We start from the raw sequence: 23,457 nt of genomic DNA on the forward strand, positions 1-23,457 counted from the left end.
TTTCGTTGAAAACTGTACTCAATTGAATTGAACAAATATCATGAAAGCAAAACTATTTGGATTGGAACTTATAGCCAGAGTGCCCCTCGTGGTTTCCTATTTTATTTAAATTTATCCATACAAATTGATACAGTTTTAGGATTATTCAACAAAATACAGGGGAAACTTTTTATTTTATTTATTAACATAGTTATAATCAGTTCTTAACATATTCCGTAGTTAAATGTAAGCGCCACCATAAGCATAACGTATGTTCCATCACAGTTGAAATTTTTCAGGAATTTCGAAAAACTGGCAACATTCAATCTTGCAGTTGCCGCTCCGCCATTGGTTAAAACGCTGTCAAGGTGACATTGTTGGTTCACATATTTCCCGACTGCTGAAGATCCTTGCGTCAAAACAAAATAACTGTCAAAATGGAAATGAAAGTCAAGTCAAACTTAAACAGTTATCAGTTTCGAAATCATCTGATTAGAAAATTTGATTATTCTTATTCGACGCTCGAGTAAATTTTATGTAGTTATTCAAATCGTAAATTTGATTTACCAAGTTGTAATGTAGTCACACATAGCGATTTGTTCAGAAGAACCGATTTTGTGTTACAGTCTTAACATCAGTTATATTAACGCTTTGAGTTTATACTCAAAGAATTACCGTTTCGATTGCTTATTGCTAAGAGTGTTAAGATGATTAAACGTATTTATTCATCTGCTGCTAATATAGTTCCTCGTATTTGCATCGTAGGATCTGGTCCAGCTGGGTTTTATGCCACGATGCATTTAAGCAAACATCTAACTAATATTAATATTGATATCTTTGAAAAGTTACCGGTTCCCTTTGGATTAGTACGGTATGTATTTATTACTTTTTGCATGCATCACATCTGATATGACTTTGATTTTACTATTTAAATTAACAATAAATTATACACTAATCATATAGAAATTATTTACCAGATTGGAATAAGATGTTCTTAAAGAGATTACTATAGTACCTGAACAAGCAAGAGCCGAAGAGACCGCAATTTCTCGCTTATTTTTTCTTGCTTATAGAGGTTTGTAACCCTAGTTTCTTACTTATGAAGTTTGTCTGTTGGGACCGTACAATGACTTGCTCATAAAGGTTTCTCGGTTTCTTGCTTATCCAGGATCAACTATATTCTTTATGTTAGCTTAATTATATGCTGTGGAAGTAAATATAGAATGTAAGAAAATATATTAGCAGTATGACAGAAATATTGATTTAAAAGCAAAGCTATTTAAATGATATTTGATATTATTTTACAAAATGTTTGTATGTACAGTTTTGGAGTTGCACCAGATCATCCAGAAGTTAAAAATGTGATTAATCAATTTACAAAAGTAGCAAACAAGCCGAATGTAAATTTTTATGGAAATATAACATTAGGAAAAGATATAAGTTTATTACAACTAAGACAACATTATGATGCTGTTCTTTTGGTAAGTTATTGCTTTAATTGATAAACAAGTATTCCATTACACTAATTTTCCCTAAGCTATCAAAGAGATTCATAAATAGTTTTCCAAATAGTGAATAATAATGCAGATTATTCATGATGGTTTGTTCCCTTTAAAATTTGCCTTTTTTTGCTCCGAGTTCACACGTAAGACTTAGATATGAACATTGTATGAGAGGAATTGTATGTCTGTAATGCTAAAAATAATGTTAACAATAGCATATCTCTGGTAATCCTTATCTAAATAGTATTAACTAAAAATGGTATTAATATGATATCACATGTGAAAAAGCATAAAGATGTTGTATTGCTGTTTATGTATTGGAATTACAGTAATATTAAATTATTCATTATAGACATATGGAGCTGAAGAAGACAAAACCTTGGGCATTGATAATGAAGATGCACAAAATATAGTGGCAGCAAGGAACTTTGTTGGCTGGTACAATGGCCACCCAAGGGACAAAGATTTGAAGGTAATCATTTATACAAATATTATAGACTAATAGACTATAATAGACTCAAAAACTACAGCACTGATATAAAAAAATCTTTTGCCATTAGAAAGCTATATTATCACTGAGTGATATGAGCTATATTTATTTTTAGATTTTTTGTTTATTTCCGCGTGGACGAAGTCGCGGGCAAAAGTTCGTAAAAAGGATATTTGCCTTTCCTATACATATGTGCCTTTCCAAACTAACGGGAGAGATCTTTTCTTACAAGAAAATGGGAAGGTGAAGAGGATTATTATCAGGTCTTCTCCACACACATTCATTAAATGATAAAGCTTTAATACTTCTACTTCATATCTGTCTTCTGATATCATTATTCTCATTGGATGTATGACTCATTTGTTTAGTCGTTTTTATTCCTGTGATAAATAATAGAATTGTGGGTTTAAAAAATGAATAATATACATCAGAATTTATCAATACACAAGAGTTTTTACAAGAAGATACATCTCATGCCTATTCAAAACTCAAAAAAAAAATCTAGTCAATGTTGTTTTATGCAAATTGTATACAAATGAGATATGTGGTACTTTTTTCAAATATGTATCTTGACGGCCCAAGGTCGCGCGCAGCTAAGAGCCGCTAAGATATTTGAAAACTACTATACCAAGGTTGATCTTGTTTAAATTTTTCTTATCTGAGAATCTTTTCAATAGTTTTTTTGTGTGTATGTGTTGAATAAAACTGATGTGTCTTATATGTTAATATATATGTATTGCATACATTAATGTATTGCAATATTATATTTATTACTTTCATTGCACATAGCCAAATAACTATCCGATTTAACATCTTGATTAATGACTCATTCTGAATATTCAATGACTCACCTTTTATATCCGTAAAAAATAATTGATAAATATTTTTAGATATATTATCGCCGTTATCAGCCCCGCTTATAATGTCATGTCATCAAATTTTAGTTTATTATTAGCTTTTGCTCTTGACTTCATCCATAAAAAATATCTAGTACTTCAAGATGAAAAATTCATGGATACGAGGCAAGCAAGCAGGGTTGGCGACAGACAGGAGACTGACTAAAAATTAAGACAAACATTAAATTTTATAAAGCCTTGTACGCCAACTTTACTTGAATGGGATATGAGAAATGATAATGCCCGATTCCTCCGTGCTGAATTAAAAAAAGAACTTAGTGAGCCTATGAGTTCTTCCAGATTCCAGACTATGTTCTACATCTGTGCCAAATTTCATCGAGATCTGTTAAGTCGTTTTGGAACTACGCAATAACAAACAGTCTCCCATTCGTCCTTGCAAATTTTAGAATTTACAATATCAGTGAATAATTTTTTCTTTATTTTCAGGTTGACTTATCTGTCTCAACGGCCGCAATTCTCGGTCAAGGTAACGTTGCATTGGATGTTGCGAGAATACTGTTCACCCCCGTAGATGTTTTACGTAAAACGGATATAACAGAACATGCTCTCTCCGCATTAGCAGAGTCTAAAGTCAACGAGTTGTACTTAATAGGTAGAAGAGGTCCATTACAGGTTGCATTCACAATCAAAGAATTAAGAGAACAGATAAAACTTCCCAATTGTAAAACCATTTGGAGAGAGCAAGACTTTGTTGGTGTCGAAGAAGCCGTGGCAACGCTAAGTCGTCCAAGAAAAAGATTGACAGAACTAATGTTAAAATCATTAAATGAATCTAGAAATTGTGTGGAAAACAATGATAGATATTTTAAGCCTATATTCTTTCGAAGTCCTAGTAAATTTTTAACCAATAATTCTAATAACGTAAGTGGAATAGAATTAATATGCAATAAACTTATTGGCGATAATTTAGAGAATAAAAAATGTGTTGCTACTGACCAAAGAGAAGTTCTAGATTGTGATTTAGTGTTTAGAAGTATAGGTTATAAAAGTGTTAAGGCTGATAAGGATATAGTGTTTGATTCTAATGGATTTGTTGTTAATGATAAAGGACGTGTTATTGAAAATAATGCACCACAGGATTTAGGTAGGCTTTATGTATCTGGATGGTTAGGTACAGGACCAGTTGGTGTTATTTTACACACAATGAGCAACGCATTCCTTGTAGCTAAAGCAATCTGTGAGGATTTTAAAGATTTTAATAATTCACCTAAAGGTGGATTTGAAGAGGTTAACAATATATTGAAAAATCATCAAATAGTAGATTGGAAGGCGTGGGAAAAAATTGACAAGTACGAAATTGAGCAGGGTAAAAAGCTTGGTAAGCCACGAGAAAAAGTGTGCAGTATTAAAAAGATGTTAGAAATAGCATCATGACACATTTAATTCTGACATCGAATATGATTACACATGACATGAAATGATTTTTTTTTCAAATATTATATTTTTGCATACATAGAATAGGGTATTTAAAAAAAGACAGTATAGATTCTTTCAATCGAATATTTGCACAAATCATCAACGATTATGTCAGCTTAGTCTAATTGATAAACGTAATTTACTGCTACACACAGAAACGTTAGTTGGTCGCTAAGGAAGACCCTAAGTATAAATCTCTGATAGTAAATCTACAGCAAGGCCACCATTTTTCAACTCTGCGTGCGGCAGCTAGTTAGATAATGTTATTGTAACTCGTAATATTTAATAGAATTTTCCAAATTTATTGTCTATATAAATCTATTAATGATGTACAATGAAACAAATGAAATACATGTATCTTCACTGATTAACGTTATTTTGATTATTTAATATTTTTTTTTCTTATATTTATTCTTTTTTGTAACTTTTTGGAGTTATTCTTACTACCGAGATTCCGTGTCACTTATTTTGCAACAGTACATAATTGATATATAACCTATAGACTATACCTAATCTGGTACAAAAGTGAGGCGAAGTAAAAGGCCTCGGAGGGCTTTTGTTGCGAGTAAATTTCTCGAGTGTTGTCAATTACAATACATGTGCGAAAATTGACTCTCAATTAGACGTCAAACTTGTATGAAACACTCTATGGGTTATCTATGTATACATTCAGTACAAGTATACATGTATTCAGTAATCACTGACTCTTCCATATTTATATCTGTTCCTTTTTCCTGTAATTCCTGCTTTCAGATGTGTGTTATAGTTTTTGTTACAAGAATCTATTTTTATTGTTAATCAAACTATTATTTTCTTGATTTTTAATTCCTAAACCTTTAATAAATTTGTTACGAGAATATTAATGTCTTTTTTTTAAATTATTGCTAATAACTGTAGTCCTTAGACTAATGTTCATTTATTGGTTGTAAAGTACGCGGGCAGTCCTAGTATCAATATAGTGGTACATGTTTGTTACTCTAGATTGATTACGCAAAGTGCTATATTAATAAAGGAATTGCCAGGAAAAGTAAAATAAATTCCTTGTTTGGGCGATGTCAGTTTTAGACAAGTGTGCATACACCATGAGCGGGGGGGGGGGTTTCGAAGAACTGCCCTCGAGTTCTGTTATCGCACAACAACCAGATACATTCCTCACCGAGTTAATGACTGACAATCCCAAACAGTTTTTCTTGGAATATCCTGTCGCGTTGTGAAATGATCTATCTATCCTAGGCGGCATTTCCGAATTAGGGTCCTTCAAATAGCACTTTTTTCTCAAAGGCCAGCAACACGTCTGCAGTTCCTCTGGTATTGCGATGATCGTCTGTGAACAGTAAAGACAAGGAGTTTCTCGTTTGCTCCTTAATCTATATATATAAAAGAAAGTCGTGTTAGTTACACTATTTATAACTCAAGATCGGTCGAACTGATTTAGCTGAAAATTGGTGGGCAGGTAGCTTAGAACCAGGAAACGGACATAGAATAATTTTTACCCCGTTTTTTATTTTTTATTCCGCGCGGACGGAGTCGCGGGTAAAAGCTAGTTATACATAAAAAATTAGTTTTAAAATTTTATAACTACATATTAATTTTGTTTTTGATGTGAAACATCCATAGGCTCACTTGTAAACCGAATTTTTGGCGTGGCGACGCTTGCCGTGGCGACGGGTCGCCACGCTATACTGAGGTATACATACATACATATATATATATATACATTATTTTAATACTATTTAATATTATTATTATCATCATTATTGTCATTATTATCATTATTATTATTTATTTAATTATAATATTTAATATTTTATGCATATTACTTGTACACACGCGATGTTTCACATCTGCCAGGCGTCCCATGACGGCTCACAAGTTTTTTTGTCTATATCGATTAGGTGAGATCGAGGAACTAACCTTAAATGAGATCAGCGACTAAAGGGAACCTTTTTGTATTGTACAACCGACTTTGTATAAATTAAAACTTAAAAGTAAATGTTGTTTGAGACGTGTCAAAAATAATACAATTCTATATTCGAATTCAATTGTTTATTTGTTGTCTATATGTTGTTGAATTATATTTATAAATGTTTCAATTTTATACACATTTTATTTTAGACTTCCCCTAAAGTGTTCGTAGTAATCTTCGTAACAATGTCCCTAAAGGTATGTTTTCTATTTCATATAAAATGTATAGCATTATATGACTATATTTAATGTCGGTTGAAATAAAATGGCCGAGCAAAATGTTAAACCAAAAAAATAAGTATGTAATAATTAAAAAGATTTGAAAAAAAAAATAGTTTTTCCTTTACGTAAATTATCGCTTTGTAAAAAACGTTATATTATTAATTCTACATCCATATATACGAGCTTGTGTTCATCTGTACTTGAAACTTCTTGTTCTTAATTAAAAATTTAAAAATAAGTTTTTCTGACGCGATAAACTTACCACCGAGGCGCAGCTTTCACAATTCTTTTGGGTCCAAACCAAAATATATTGTCCGGTCATAGTCATATACGGGTAGACCTACCCTTCCCAAGTTTGCCATTTTTCACCTAATTCCCCAAGTTTGCCATTTTTCACCTAATTCACCACTTTTCACCTACGACCCAAACAAAAGAAATTGTCTCAGTTAATAAGCCATGATATTAAACTAAAAAAATGTTCTGTAGATTCCAGATATGTTTGAATACAAAAGAATATTTATTACCTTTTCAGAGGCAATATGTGTCAGCTTTCACTGGATATTTCAGAGACGGCACCAAACGCATTGACCTTGTATTGGTTATTAATGATGACGGGGACAGTAAGGTCGAAATGTTGAGAGTTAATTTTTTATCCAATGTTGTAAAGACCGGTCTCGAAATTGAATTGGAGCAAGGAGTGGTAAGAGTTTGTTACAAACTACGAATATCTTTTAAGGTATAATTTGTACACGGATACATTAAACATCGAGTGGTAAATGACGGATAATTTTCGATCTCCATTATGTTACAAACATTCTATTTGTTTGAAATGTGCTGAAGTTGTTCAGTCATTAATTAGTCAACAATGAAAAGGTTTAGTGTAGATTTTTCATATGCATATTTACCTTTAACATATATATGGCATCATTAAAACGGTTGCGGATACGACAGGTGATCCGCTTGGTGTTTTTCAATCCTTGAAATAATGCGGTAGTTACCCTTTCATAGTTTATATACCGCGGATTTGAACGAAGCTATTTGAATCACCGTTTCTTGTACAGAAAAGAATTGGTATTAGTTACCTGAGCTAGTGTTCCTCTCCAGCGGTAACGTGGGTGCCTTTAAGAGTAGGGTACATTCATTTCCTAAGCTAACGCGAAGGTACCATCTTTCAACCACTTAATAACAGGGTGGGTCGTGGAAACTGTTTATTTCTTTAAAAAAAAGTCATTATACTTTTTGCAATGACTTTTTTTTTCATCATTGTCTTTAATTTTAGAGGGCGAAAAATAAAAACCTGATTTTCGTAAAAATACATGCACCTCCCCACGTTATTATCCAATATGGAGAGTTTTTCAATATACGGAGGTTTTTCAAAGATAACCATGCTGATTTCATAAACCCTCGTAGTTGGTATTTTGATATGTTGCCCATTGGTACAGACAAGAGACGAGAGAGAGAGTTGGTCAAATTCGTAAGGTGGGTTAATTTTTTTTTAAGCTGTTCGTGAGCATATAAGCTGTACAATACAAAATCTGCATTAATTTCAGAAAACAAAACAAAGGACCTCTAAATTATTCGACCCTCGAACGGAGTACTATTGTTTATAAAATTCTGCTTATGCTGCCGTTCGGCCTTTACGAAAACTATGTAGGTTTAAATAGGTACGTAGTTAAATAGAATTTATTTAAAATAAAAATAAAAAGTATTTACCAGAGGATGTGACGCTGCTTCATCTTTTGGCCACTAGCTCTCGACCATATGCGAACGTAGGGGTTAAAAAGTTCATACGAGTTTAAGAGTAAGTAATTTCTTACTTGCGTACTACTCGTATCAATTATACTTGCACTTTGCAGATTACTTAAACATCGTATCATACTCGATGCGTTTCCATTGCACGACGGGCCTTACTTTTTTGTTCCAAGTCAAGATCCAACTAGAATCAATGGACGCCAGGTAGGTGACGTTAAAGAAATATTAAAATTATTTCCTGCCATATTGTCCAGTAACCGATGTTGTATCAATATTCAATATAATATTTTAATAAAATTTATATAAGTTGTAACATAGTCGTACTACGACTAGGAAACTCACTATTTTAATTTAACATAAGGAAGATGTGCAAAAAAGAGTAATCAATGTTGACGTGATTGTTAAGGTTGTCGTTACAATACAATAACTTTAACCGGTGATTTGATGCAACTATAAACTATAAATATACGTAATATTTTGTTTTAAAGTTGTTTTTTTTTAATCGTATATTTTTAAGGTACTAAACTTTAACTCTATAAGGCTGCGTCAACATCTGGAGGATGCGCTGCGGCTCGCAAGCTGCTCATTCGCTATATTTGGACGTAGCCTACGAATCTGTTATTGAATAATTTCAGGTTCTCTCTCGTACGTGGTTGAACATTGGCAAACTTTTAATGTGTAGACAACCTTATAGCCTTATTCACGATTATATGGGGGAAAGAGTGAGTTAACTATAATTTCTATGATATACACAGTCAGGTCACAAGTATTGTCACACAGTAAAAACTTTTCTTTTAGAATGCTGGCCACAAAAAAGTTTATTGAATTCGAATTTCGAATTGATCACGAAAATAAAACTTAATACTTTTTAGAATTTTACTCATTTTTAAATATGGAGTGGACGCTTAAAAAAGACCGTGTTGCAGTTAATGCGTTGCATCGTTGCGGTTACGCGCCAATTCAAATTTTTGACATACTAAAAAATTTGAATATAACCAAAAGAATGTTCGCCCCTCATTTTCATATCACTCGTTTATCGTACCATCAAACGATACAATGAAGACTCTAGTGTAGATGACAGGTCAAGAAGTGGTCGCCCTCGGTCTGTTAGGACTCCGGCAGTGATAAAAGCTGTGAGGGCGCGAATTTAAAGAAATCCCAAACGTAAGCAGGAACTGTTGGCCCTTCAGATGGGGTGAAGCAGAACCACGGTGAAAAGGGTGTTAAATGAAGACTTAGGGCTTCGTGCATATCGAAGAAAAACAGGACATCGTTCGTCGTATGGACTGAGACTGATGAGATGCCGCGCTTTGTTGAAGCGGTACGCGGGAAAAAATATCTGGAAATTCTTTTTTCGGGTGAAAAAAATTTTTTCCGTAGAAGAGAGCTACAACAAACAAAATGATAAGGTGTACGCACACAGTAGTGAAGAAGCGAGCAACCGTATTCCGTGTGTCCAACGAGGTCATTTTCCTTCCTCGCTCATGGTATGGTTGGGAGTTTCTTATTGAGGCTTAACAGAGGTACATTTTTGTGAGAAAGGCGTAAAAACGAATGCAGTTGTGTATCAAAATACAGTCCTGACGAACCTTGTGGAACCTGTTTCTCATACCATGTTCAATAACAGGCACTGGGTATTCCAACAAGATTTGGCGCCAGCTCATAGAGCGAAGAGCACACAAGACTGGCTGGCGGCGCGTGAAATCGACTTCATCCGGCACGAAGACTGGCCCTCCTCCAGTCCAGATTTGAATCCGTTAGATAACAAGATAACACTAGGAGGAAAAGGCGTGCTCAAAGCTTCATCCCAATTTGGAGTCAGTCAAGACATCCTTGATTAAGGCAGCCGCCGATATTGACATGGACCTCGTTCGTGCTGCGATAGACGACTGGCCGCGCAGATTGAAGGCCTGTATTCAAAATCACGGAGGTCATTTTGAATAAACTTTAGTGTCATAAGAATCTATGTTTTGTTAAGTTCATATTGGTATATAAATGGTCACATAATGAATATACTTGTTTCAATTATTTTATATTAAACATGTGACAGAATTTATGACCTGACCTGACTAGGTATTATACCTTAAATCTTTAGATTACAACTGTTTTGCAAGTTATATGTATTCCATTGTCTTTATTTCAGGTTGCATTTTATTTCGCTTTCTTAGAATATTATATAAAGGCATTATTTCTCGCTTCTATTCTGAGCATAGTGTTATTTATAATGGCTTATAATTCAAAAGATACCTATAAAATAAAGTAAGTAATTCATCTCTTATAATTGAGTATTGACTTTATATAAATTTTGAAACTTGTAAAAGAGTTGCGGCAATAACGTGGCGGTAATTACGTATACACATACATGCATCATCAAGTTACCTATGTAATGTACAATTTCCATTTTCATGATAACTCTCAAAACATTTGACCATTTGAGCACATTTGTTTATTTCTTAAAATCCGATTTCCTGTAATTCGTATTGGATGGATGGTGGATGGATGGATGGATGTTTGTTTGAAGGTATCTCCGAAACGGCTCAACGGATCTTGATGACACATAGGCTACTTATTACTTTTTTTAATTCCACGCGGACAGAGTCGCGGGCGACAACGAGTATTATATGAGTAAGGGTCCCTCCTAGATGTTCCCAGGGTACATGAAATATAAAATAATGGATACCTACCGTATACGTATATATAAATGACTGATGGTAGCATGGTAGCATTAAAACAGCGTCATACGAACCGCCTTACGTGAGAACAGTTCTCCATCGTGGTCGGATCTGTGCTTTATTCAAGGTGTCTTTATCCTGTGACGTTCGTTTCTATACAGAGATCGGAGTGGAGGCGCGATGACAGATCTTTCCGTGGTCTTAATCGATATCTACTGATCGAGCACCCCATTACCAGCTTCTTCCATTTGACCGGATACAACGGAGAGCGACTCGAATCGTCAACGACCGAGCTCTTACCGATCGGCTTGATACACTGGTCTTGCGGAGGGACGTCAGTTCCCTCTGCATTTTTTATCGTTTATACCACGGGGAGTGTTTGGAACGATTCCTGCCGCCGAGTTTCGTCATCGGACGACTCGACAGACCGCCAGGTACCATCCATACCATCTGGACGGCTGGCATTCCACAACAGTGCGTTTCGCGCGAAATTTCTTGCCGCGCACGGCCGCGTTGTGGAATGGTCTGTCCTCGGCGGTATTTCCAAACCAGTACGACTTAGGGTCCTTCAAGAAGCGAGCGTATATCTTTCTTAAAGGCCGGCAACGCATCTGCAATTCTCCTAGTGTTGCGGATGTCCATGGGCGTCGATGATGTTCGCGTCGCTCGTTTGCCCCCTTCTCTTATAAAAAAACTGAGGATCTCGACCTGACAAACAGCTTTTGGCCCATCATCCTAGTGACACCTGTATAATATATCGGTTAAACTTTCAGATCTATGACGTGCAAATCTCAAGACCAGGTTTGCGGTGTTTGCGCCACCCACACTTGGTGTCCTTCAAGGTCACTTGAAGAATACTGTTGGAAGGCTCGATTGATGCATGTAACTCACAGTATTCCTAACGCTTATCTTTGTTTGTTGGTCGGACTTGGAAGTAAGTTTATTTGAGTAATGTATTATTATTATTGTTGTAATATATCACGAGATCAATATTAATTTCTATTTATTTTTAAGGAAATCAGAATGGCTATTTTCCTTTCAAGCATGATATAGACCTTAAAGTTCGATTCGCAATTCTCATTTTTAATTTATTATTTTGTAATATATGCTTAGTTATACCTTAAAAGTCTATAGTAGTAAAAGGGATGATAGAATAATGTTCCAAAAGGTCGAATTGAAACTACAATAATTAACTGATGTTGACGAAACTTCATATGGGTTTAATTTGGTCTAGCTCTGATCTGTTAGATGAGTAAATTATAGACTACCACCCGTGCGAACCGCTAAGGCTACAACACAATATGTTTCTACATTTATATGTAAAAGAAAAAAAAGAGGAAAGATTTGATTGATTGTTTTTTTTTTCATTGAAAAGGCTCCGAAACTACTGAATCAATTTGAAAAATTCTTTCACTATTAGGAATATTCACTATTCGACATTTTTTATTTTCGTTATGTTTTGTTTTTAATTCCGCGCGGACGAAGTCACGAGAAAGTGCTAATCTTACTAATATTATTGTGAATAATTTATAAAACTTGTACTTGTTTGTAATTTCGCAGGCACTTTATTTGTTCCGTTATGGGAGCGCAGGACATGTTACCTAAATTGGCTTTGGGAAATTAATCAATCTTATGTTAAAAAAGCTGTAAGGTAAATTATACTTAATGTTAAATTATAGGACTGTTATTCAAAGAAACAAGTCTAAAAGTAATTATTTATTTAGTGATTTTTTTTCGTAATGATATGCCTATTTGAACATTTAACGAAAATAGATTTAGTACTCGTATTCGTGTGATTTTAATTATTTGTGCCATCCTGGAATAAACAAGCGAGCAACTTTCGGAACTTTTGTGAAAAAAAAATTGTGATCACTAATGGCCTTAAATGTTTGTCATCGAACCATTGACTGTAAGTGATACGTATAAAACAATCATCCATTCAGCCTCGTTACGCCCACTGCTGGGAATAGATCTCCCCCAAAGATCGCCACGATGAGCGGTCCTTTGCAACCTGCACCCAGGATACTCCCGCAACTTTGACCAGATCATCGGTCCATCTTGCGGCAGGCCTGCCCAAGCTGCATCGATCTGTACGTGGCCGCCATTCCAGTACTTTGCGGCCCATCGGCCGTCCGTTTTGCGGGCAATATGGCCGGCCCATCGCCACTTAAGGTTTACAATTCTTCGGGCAATGTGAATGCGGGAATGATGTGATCACACAGAGAGATTCCGAGCATTGCCATCTCCATTGCTCTTTCTGTGACTTTGAGCCGCCTAATGTTGCCCGCAGTGAGGGGCCACGTTTCTGTTCCGTAGGTCAACACTGGCAACACACACTGGTCAAAGACTTTCGTCTTGAGACACTGCAGTAGGTCTTGGGACGAGAGGATATCCCGCAGCTTTCCGAACGAAGTTGGACCTACCTAATTGGACAGTTTGTCCTAGGTAGACATACTCGTCAACAACTTCGAGTATGGCCTCCCATGGTTACTGGAGTGGGCGAAACATTTATTTATTTATTTAAAAACAACTGCATAGCATCCTTACAGCATACAACCAATTTGACACTATACTCACTTTACATAATAGTTTACACGATAACATATTTTATTATAACAGTAAATAACACATAACAAATAAAAAAATATGTCGGCGCCCGCGCGCCACCTGAGCGAAACTGTAAACACATGCACCGATTGCGTCATTCGATGCCCCCACTCTCCCCACTACTAGCTCTGCCGCTATAAAAGACGTGCAACATTATTTGAAAGGCAGTCTTGGCTCTGGCGTGGCTCGGTGCACTAGTTGTACTTCGCTTGCTTAACCTAGACGGTTTGGATAGTTAATTTGTGGAAACGAATTAATTATTATTCCGGTGCTATAATTTGGTCCCTAGACTAATTACACCCGGTTATTATTTAAGGCTAATTTATTGAATTGTTACGTTGGAACATAGTTTAGTTTAGTGGTTAATTAACTGTCATTAGTCCTGTGGTTTTGCTAAAAACTATTATACAGTTTAAAGTAGCTTCATTCTTTTAACTATGGCCGATCCTCTTCCTACAAATACATAGATATCATCAAAACATCAATACTCACATCGTCTTCCACACATCTGTAGGCAGCCTCTGTGAATTTCGGCTCGCTACAACTAAATAAATCTATATCTTTAGATATGATATTGAGAAGCCGTATAGCCCGCACTATAGGAGCATTTTCTAATAAATTCGTCCTAGCGGTGGGCTTGAGAAACAATGGCGGGCGGCGGCGCACCTGAACCACGCAGTCAGGGACACGCAGGCGCAGCGCTGCAAGAACGGCTGGCCGGCACACCGCGCCGCGCAGGACGCGCCACACGCTGATTACCCTCGAGAACAGCTTATAGACATGGCTCAGAAATGAGATGGGCCTGTAGTTCTTCAGAAAGGCTTTATCGCCCTTTTTAAAGAACAGTACCACCACACTTATGCTCCATGCCTTTGGCGTATGTTCATCATGTATGTATGTCATTTGGCGTATGGCGTATGCTTCACCACGTATATGTCCACTTCCTCTGCACTTGTTTCTTGAAGTTGGAGTTCATCATGTAGAGTCCCTCCTTCTCCATGAAGCCGGCTAGCAAGTGGCCCCTATGGTACCGCTATCCATATCCAAACTTGCCTACCAGCAGCTCGTCTCCGTCCCGTTTGCCCAGTTTTGCGTTGAAGTCCCCCGTGCCAACGGTGTAGTAGGTTTTGGAAGTTTTGGTTTTGGTAGTTTGGTTATTCTGAGTATAAGGTACGCCACGCCAGTCGACACACTCTCGATCTTCACCACATTGTTCACGAGGGACTTGTGGACGATAAACCTGACACCACCTTGGAGCTGTTGGTCGCCATCCCGGAAGAAGAACAAGTTGCCGGACTTTAGGATTATCGTGTCCTCCCCCTCTCTTCGGACTTCCGATAACCCTATAATGTCCCAACGTTATTTTTAATTCCTCTTCCAGCCCCGCGAACCTCTCGTCCGTCCGCAGTGTGCGCTTGTCAGTGTTGTCAGGTCCAAAGATCGACCTGTGTGGTAGCCGTATCCGAACCGGAGATTCTTACCACCCCCTGCACCGCCGTCACCCTGGACCTACCGCTTCCGTAACCAGGAACGGCGGCGCCGCCTGGTAATGGGGGCCGTACTTTATATGTAGCCATCATGAGGGGGGGATTTGCCATAATCGTCACGCTTGGCAGGCGGGTTGGCCATCGCAGTGCTTCTCCGCCGTTTTTGTAAGGGACGTTACTGTCCGTCCTCCGGCGGCCGTGGTCCTCTGGCCGCAGTTTAACGATACCCGGGTCGCGACGATACCAACGCCAATAAAACAAACAATAATTGTACGTTACAGGCCGGAATACATAATTCCTGACAATTTACCATGGAGGAGAAATTACGTCAGACAGATTTTGTTAACAATTTACAATATCTTTATCTACGCGGTTTATGTAAGTTTTGGAAAAAAATTGATACATTTTAATGAGCTTGGTTAATCTTATTCTCTTAATTGTAAGAATAAGTTTCACCCGTGCAACGTCGTGATGCGTCGCTAATATTTTTTTATAAATCTTGTTTGTATTTAACATCTGTTGCACAAATGGGCCGGAACCATCCGGTGCAATACCACGAACACAAAGAAGACAGTCGCTAAGTGGAAGCAATATGCAAAGCGTTTCGTCAGATTAGTGTAATCGGCATCACCTAGTTTTAGTCCTCTTTCCCTTCACAACCTTTTCTTTTAGAATAGCATGGGAAGTGCATGTAATGTTCGCTACACACCTTCACTGTTAAAACTGTGCCGTTATAACTTTATATAAATGTGATTTCAGAATTTTTCTCTGATCTTTCTTTTCAGGGCGCTGTAATAGTAGCATTAATGCTTTTGGTAATGTATTATAAACACGCCATTTTCTATTACACAGTTGGTACAAAACCATTTAGAAATTTTTATTATGTACTTGCTGGTATAGCGGCTTTTAATTTTGTTTTTGCTGTAATCATGCAGTATGTAAGTATACTTTATTTCTTAAATAAGTTGACCAGGAATGTAAAAATCATTGTCATATTCCGGGAAAATATAAAACTAATTCCTTTGCACACATTAGAAAGTGATGTAATAAAGAAGGCGATTATTGCACCACCAGGGTGGGTGTTTTGTATTTGGAGTAGGAAATATCCATTTGTTAAAAGAATAATGTTATTGTATGTATTTGGTTTATCATTTTTCAGGTGAACAGAAAGTTAAGCAACGTCCTTACTGATGTGGAAAACCATAGAACTTATGCCGCACACGAAAGTTCCTATATATGGAAACTCATTATATTTAACGCCCTTTGCTATACATTCCTGATTATTTTCTCTGCATATTTTGTTGTAAGTATACATATCAGGATCACATATGCAGGATGTTTTTTCGTGTCTTGGCAAACGTGAGATTGTCGGTGTACTTTAAGTCCAATAAAGGTGGTAAATAAGGCATTTTTATATAGGTTTTTGGACACTGGTTTCGAGGCTCAGGTAAACCGACTCTATTAGATGACATTAAATTCATGAACTGCGGCCCCTATGGATGTGGAGATGAAATGACTGTCATAGTAGTAGTGATTATCTTCTTGAAAGAAATTTTGAGTAAATTGCCTTGGCAGGTGATGCCGTAAGTTGATTTTTGATATCTTTTACAAATGATGGTGACGTCGAAGCAGTTATCGGTGCTGAGTTGGTATAGGCACCTTGTCTAAGTCAATGTACCATTCTTTTATAGTACAACCAATTTATCTGGCCCTATCAGGAAATATGTAAAACAGATTTAGCGTTTTTTTTAACGTTCCGTTAAAACACTACGTTTGCGCCCTTCGAACAACGAACACTTGAAAATTTTTAAATCGCTCCAGTTACATTCGCTGAGCGCTCGAAACGCAACACTTCGTAATAAAAATCGTCGCATTTTAGAAACGCTGGCATTATAAACAGATACTTAGAAATGCATTTGTACTATATGAATGCTTTTAACGCGCGATAATAAAGCTTCTGTAAGAATTACTTAGATTTTAGGGATAGCAAATGACACATTATGTGTTACAGCATACAAACTGACTATAAAGTAGCCAAAAACGAGAATTCCAGAGTTCCTGTTTGGGAAAGGGAATATGAATTATGTAAAATTAATGAAAACTCCTTGGACAAGTTGTACATAAACTTGAGTAAGTATTCACTTGTAAAGTTTAACTAGTAAAAGTAAAGTTTATGGAATAAAAATGAATTGGTAATTCTTCAGTATTACTTATGTGAATAATAATATTGAAATTTAGTATTACAGATGATTTTGGGAATATTTTTCTTACAAGCTTTTCCATTGAGTCCGGTGCTACTATTGTTCTCGAATTTATGGGACATTTGGTATGATTTTATTTTACTAAATTTATTTAGTAATTAAAAGTAAACCAACTTCCAGTTGATACATTAATGTGAAAAATTTTACATGCATTGTTGACAATGCAATATTATAAAATATAATTTCATGTTTTTTGATTTATTTTATTTCCCATAATTTCATTAAATGTTAAAGTTAGTAGTTAATGTAGTATATCTTTGGAGATAGGAATTAAGGTGTGATATGATTATAGTTACCATGCCCACCACATGGTGAAGGGGTGTCGGAGGCCGCTGGTACGCAATAGCACTGGCATCGGCGGGTGGCAGCAGGTCATCATTGCAGTTGGATACGCTGTGCCGCTCTTTAACGTAACCTTTATTTTAAAAGTTTAATCTTCCCGTGACTTACTTGAGTGCGTAGCTCATAAACCTTGTCTAACTACGAGTTTTTGGCAATAACCGCCACAAAATAAAACATGTATTATCAATCTAGTAAAAAACAGAGATGGTGATTATTTGTATTTATACATTTCGTTTGTGGTATTCCAAACTTCATTTGAACCTAGCTAGGACCATAAGTTCCGCACCAGCTTGCATAATATAAGCCACTGGTATTGTCGATGTTTTGAGTAAATAAAATACAACTATCGCCTACTTGCAATGACTATTATACAGTGTTATATACTCGATAGCTCATATAAGCTTTCACCTCGCCTACACCTCGTCATCGGCAGTGGTAGGAAGCTGTACATTTTAAAAGTAACACATCGAAAGTGTCGGTTTTATAGCGTTCAGGGTCACCTTCTGGTAATTAAAAAATAACGTTGTAATCGTTAGCACAATAAGATTTCAAGTATTAAGTTAGATTTTAATTAAAGCTACTTTCTCTTTTTTTTCTGGCAGATTTTGTGCGTCGCATTAAGTTCTGAATTGGTTGAAAGAAAACTTTATGATATTGTCCAAAAATCGAATTTTTCGAAACAATTTAAATTTTATAAAAATAATTACGCAAATTATTTCAAATTTGTCACGTCAAAGGTGAGTACAAACTATTTTTATTAATGCTACGACTACCAAATTGCGATAACGCAATGATTTAAGTTGTCGAAATACGTGTGGCCAAACAATTTGTTCTGCCGCGCGCTGTTGGTAAATTACTGCATATCAAAGAGCTATAACGTAACTAAGTTCGTTTGATTCAACTTTTTTTCAAATCTGATTTAATTCAAAAAATACAGTAAGACACCGTTACTTAAGCACATGATTTAACCCTTTGACCGGCGCTGATTGTTATAAAAAGTATGTTTTACCCTTAAATATATATTACCAAAACCGTTTCCGAAAAAAAAAATACTTTGTTATTTATGAAGATCACTTTTCGGAAGCATTATCACATTTCAATTATTATGGTTTTTGGTAATTTCAACAGCGTGCGATAAAAGAGTTGAAATGTATGTTGACAAACTATAATGGAATTGAAACACTGTCCAAGTTTTTTTTATGTGTTTGTATTGTGTTTTATACCCATAGTGTTATGTTTTTTTTTAATAAAATATGTTCTATGTTTTCAGCCCGGTGTCTGTACGTTACCAAGTAAGTTTGATTGAATAATTTGTTAGTTATAGCACATAGGAGTATAGCATAACAGACCACAAATGATGCTGTATACCGATTAATCACAAATTGGTGTTCAAGGTTTATTCTAAAAAGTAACGGTATTAACGGTTCTGTTAACAGTGAGTGTTTTGCATGCAACAGTAGCCATTCAGGCTTAATAAGGGAATAAAGTAGTTTAATTTTTTTAATTCTTGTATCCCAAAAAGACAATTCAATTTCAAAATTCAAAAAGGCAATTCTTTGTCTTTATTATTTATTAACAACTCTGGAAATTGATGCTTTTCGGGTGGAGTAGGGTGCTCGGAAAAGTAAAACTCATCGCTGTAACACGAGCCAATACAAACCCATACATGACATATTAAAAAAGTATCACGTGTTACTCGACACTATGTTCTTCACTTATGCCAAATTTTAATAAGAGGTATGTAATTAAATTGTGCCCCGGGAACTGTACACATTTCTGCGATCATAGTGTATTTGTCCTTACAGATAGAGTTCTACATCAATACCAAATTTTATCGAGATTCATGCAACCGTTCTGGAGATTACTTTCTAATAGAAGCAAGAGTAATAGAAGGAAGACCAAGACGAAAGTATTGAAAATACTTTCGTCATGGTCAAAAAGAGATAGTACGATATTCATAACATTTTACGACACGTGAATGACGTCATCATGTGTTGTATGTACACACCGAAGAATTGGGTCTTTTCGGCTTTGATCCAAATGAGGCAACATCATACATTATATGTCATCAATCATCATATATCATCAATACATTTTTTATTCCAGTAATGTACGATAAGTCAATTGGGGTAAATCGTTATTGGCAGCCCCGGAGGTACAAATGGTGGGGAATATTAGTTGCCACGGTAAGAATGTATTATTGCCTTTGTATTTGTATACTTGAAGCCTTAAAAAATTGGTATATGTAATTGTTTTTTTTTGCAGCATGCCACCATTATCTTTGCTTTACTTGTACGATGGTTAATAACTCGTTGTCCGAAAGACATTAAAGAAACAGTAAGAACCGAAAAATACATAACGTATAGATATTATCTGGCTAAAGGAATAACAAAATAGAAGATGAAAGAAATGTTTTTATTTATAACTGTTTATATTATACCTGTTATTATTATTATTTGAAATATATTAATTTTATACAATTTTAACTTTTGACTATTTTGCCAATCATATGTGTTGTTCCCTTATAGTAGGGGAGCCGAAGCGGTAATTTTAGATTAAGTCGAGCGTGGTCGTTAAGAGTTACCCTAAAAGCCCAGATTTATATGGAGCATCTCATTTGTGGTAGAACTACTGGATTGGGTGCAAGATTCCTCATGTTTAACTAACACGTTCAAGTAAATCCGAAAATCCCCGCTTCGGCTCGCCTACTATTAGAGTATTAAACATTATTGTGTATAAGTACGGACCGTAGCGATACGCCATACCACAAGCTCACACGCCGAAATAGTAATTACCCTTGTGTGTCTAAATAGTATGAGATTTGAGCAGCCTTAATAATGCACGAATAATGAAAGCAATTTTTTATTAAGAATTTTAGTTTATTCAGTAATATCCTGCAAAGTTTTCGCTTCACGTTGTTGTTGAATTAGTTTTTTTGGAATCTCCAGTTCGTTGACATCAACTGAGAATATATACTGCATTAGCATGAATATTGCAAACATTACAATCTGAAAAAAGTTAATTTTTATTTAAAAAATTAATATACTCTTTTTGAATTCAATTTCTGGTTAGAATATGATTGAAATCTAATGAGGGGACTTTTTCGAGTTAATTGAAGAAACCTAAAAATTTTCATAAGCTTCGAAGCACTCTTGCGACCTAACACAGAAACTTGGATAGAAGTAATAGTCTTATATCTTAATATTTTCAAACAAGGAAGGTTCCTTGTGTACTTAGAAGCTAAGCCTCCGGAAAGTGGACACCTGAATTTGTCGAAATAGCGAAGCGACCGCTGTCCATAGACAGCCGCAATTGCACATGCGTTGCCTACCGTTAATCGACGAATAGAAGAAGAGAATGCACAGAAAATAAATATTTGTAAATTAAAAAAAATTAAAAAATAAATTTCTGAATTAGAAAAATTTTATATTTAAAAAAAATATTTCTCCTTCCTATATGTCACTTCCCCCGTCAAATCTCCATCCCCTTCATATCTTTTTCTCCTAAGAAAATGGTAGGAAGGGAAAGAGGACAAAATCTAGCATCACACATCAGACGAAACGCAGAATCACTTCCACATCACGTCTGTCTGCTGTGTGGTCGTGGTATTGCATCGGGCGAGCCTGCCCATAAGTTGCTGGCGTCTACTGCTGTAGAATACAGTATTAACCTTGGAAATATAATTCGTCGATAGATATATATATTTATTTTCTTTATTGACTCGATTGTCAAAATTATTTATTCTGAAAAAATACTGACTTGTTTTGCAAAAAAATCACAGACAAACATTATGATCAAAGAGTACAATAATAATATACAGTGGAATCGCTATAACTCGAATGTCAGGGGAAATGCAAAAAAATTCGAGTTAACGAGTTTTCGACTTAACAAGAACTTCGAGATACATATGACTTACTGCTGAAATTTCGACTTACAGAGGCGCGATTTCTAAGTGTATTTTTCGATTTGTAGAGTCGAATTTGAATTACAATTCAACTTAAGTTTTATAGTATATATATTTGTTACATATTAATACAAATTACATATAAATTAAGTACACTGTACACTAAAAAAATCCGTTATCTTCTTTTGATTTAAACTATTTGCAGATTTTTTCAAACCCGAACATTCATTTTGGATTTTATTGCTATTACATATTTCAGAGAATTCCAAGTAAGACGTCATTATATTTTACTAACTACGACTTACGGAGTCTCCTTTTTGAAATTCGAGTTATAGAGTATAAATATGTATTATCAATACTTCGTAGGGAAATAACATTTTGTTCGAGTTACAAAGTCTAAATAATTCGAGATACCGCGTATTTAGGGTTCCAGCGGAAGGGAATGGCAATTTTTTTCGACTTACTGAGGATTTCGACTTAACGAGGTTCGAGTTATAGAGATTCCACTGTATTATATTATACAGACTAAGAGTGCCTTCAATGATTTTTTTGTCACCCTAAAAGATCTAACGTTATCTCTCGATATACCCCATATACTAATGTTATATGTATGTTTGTGTGTATACATATATACATACATGGGCCACTTATACTTTTTATGTTAAATATTTACAGACGACAATATATTTTATTTGATTTTATTTAATTGATAATTGTTGTGATACGGAACATATTTACATTATGGGCAGATTTCTTTTTGTTCGTCGTGTCAGGCGATGTCAGAAATTTGGCATCTTACACCATACACAGCAAAGCTTCTCGAATCATCAGAATACTCAATATCGAACGTATATGGTATGGAAAAATAAAGATCTAACACTTGATAATATACACTTTGAATGTCCAGATCGACCTCATCTATTGGAGTGAAGCGAGTCAAGAATATGGAGCTGGTCATAGAGAAGATTCTATTTGATGTTAAGATATTCCCAAGTAGGGTTGGTGACAGGCAGGCGGCCGGCCGTAAAAAATGAAGCTAAATCTTTAAGGTTTAAAAAACCTTGTGCGCCGACCCCACGTGAGTGGGATAAGGCCAGGGAGATGATGATGATGATGAATACATTTTAAAAGCATTTCGTTTTTGACATTTTTGGCACTTCGAAATTAAAAAGATTTAAAACATTGCCGTACTTCACAGATCATTACTTTTATTATACTTTCGTAGGTCTATTTGCAGTGAATTTAATTAATAACAAAAACAACATCCTTTAGTATTTCTTTTTTATTTCGAAATGCTTATGTTTGTTATAATAGGTTTGAGCCACAACTTTCAATTCGTCATAACATTATTTATTATTTTGCCACACAAAATCCGATTTATATTTCTGCACCAACTGAAAATTGGAATGTTTATTGTTGTGTCAACAAAAAAAATCTTTTAATTTTACAGTTTGAGACATTCCTTTTTAAATATGAAACACAAACATTCTTTTGCCTTTATGTATGCATTACTGGCATGATGATGATGATGCACTTCTTGAATTGAATTCTTTCAAAACATTATTTTTAGGACTCAGCCACACACATAATTTCTTTGTCCATTATCTATTGCGTCTTTTTCAACACCATTAATAGAATATTCCCTTAGTGGAATATTTTATTCTTTGGCTATATAGGAATTAGACGAAGGCCCTTCTTTGAAAAAGATATTCAAGTTTTGCAAACATTCATTATTGTCGGCTTCACGATTTTCGTAGAAGGATTGGGAACAATTGAAATTTTCGTAATATTGTGTACTTACGTGTCTTTGGAGGATAGATACCTTAATGCACAACGCCTCGGCATCGTGTAAAATCTTGTTGAATGTTGCGACATCAATAAAACATCAAAAAATACTAGCGATTATATCACAAATATAAAAAAACGTCTTTTCACAATAAA

The 23,457-nt window shown here is 35.4% G+C and overlaps 2 protein-coding genes and 1 long non-coding RNA gene across 3 annotated transcripts; all 3 read left to right on the top strand.

Annotated features, from left to right (window-relative positions):
• Window positions 1–384: 384 nt before the first annotated feature.
• Window positions 385–4,600, top strand: LOC106720445 (NADPH:adrenodoxin oxidoreductase, mitochondrial). Its single transcript, XM_014515149.2, has 4 exons — window positions 385–850; window positions 1,304–1,460; window positions 1,834–1,953; window positions 3,315–4,600. The coding sequence occupies exons 1-4, from the start codon at window positions 687–689 to the stop codon at window positions 4,260–4,262; spliced, it is 1,389 nt and encodes a 462-aa protein (XP_014370635.2). The 5' UTR covers window positions 385–686; the 3' UTR covers window positions 4,263–4,600.
• Window positions 4,601–6,386: 1,786 nt separating this feature from the next.
• Window positions 6,387–16,172, top strand: LOC106720417 (anoctamin-5-like). The gene is made up of 12 exons (XM_045686619.1): window positions 6,387–6,467; window positions 7,024–7,191; window positions 7,771–7,970; window positions 8,042–8,155; window positions 8,348–8,447; window positions 8,879–8,965; window positions 10,387–10,502; window positions 11,689–11,849; window positions 12,476–12,566; window positions 15,291–15,387; window positions 15,795–15,943; window positions 16,169–16,172. The coding sequence occupies exons 1-12, from the start codon at window positions 6,456–6,458 to the stop codon at window positions 16,170–16,172; spliced, it is 1,299 nt and encodes a 432-aa protein (XP_045542575.1). The 5' UTR covers window positions 6,387–6,455.
• A 2,689-nt stretch (window positions 16,173–18,861) lies between these two features.
• Window positions 18,862–20,031, top strand: LOC106720448. Its single transcript, XR_006756773.1, has 3 exons — window positions 18,862–18,904; window positions 19,719–19,798; window positions 19,878–20,031. It is a non-coding gene; the product is annotated as an uncharacterized LOC106720448 (long non-coding RNA).
• Window positions 20,032–23,457: the final 3,426 nt, after the last annotated feature.

This window comes from Papilio machaon, chromosome 3 (assembly GCF_912999745.1).
Source record: "Papilio machaon chromosome 3, ilPapMach1.1, whole genome shotgun sequence".
NCBI lineage: Eukaryota > Metazoa > Arthropoda > Insecta > Lepidoptera > Papilionidae > Papilio > Papilio machaon.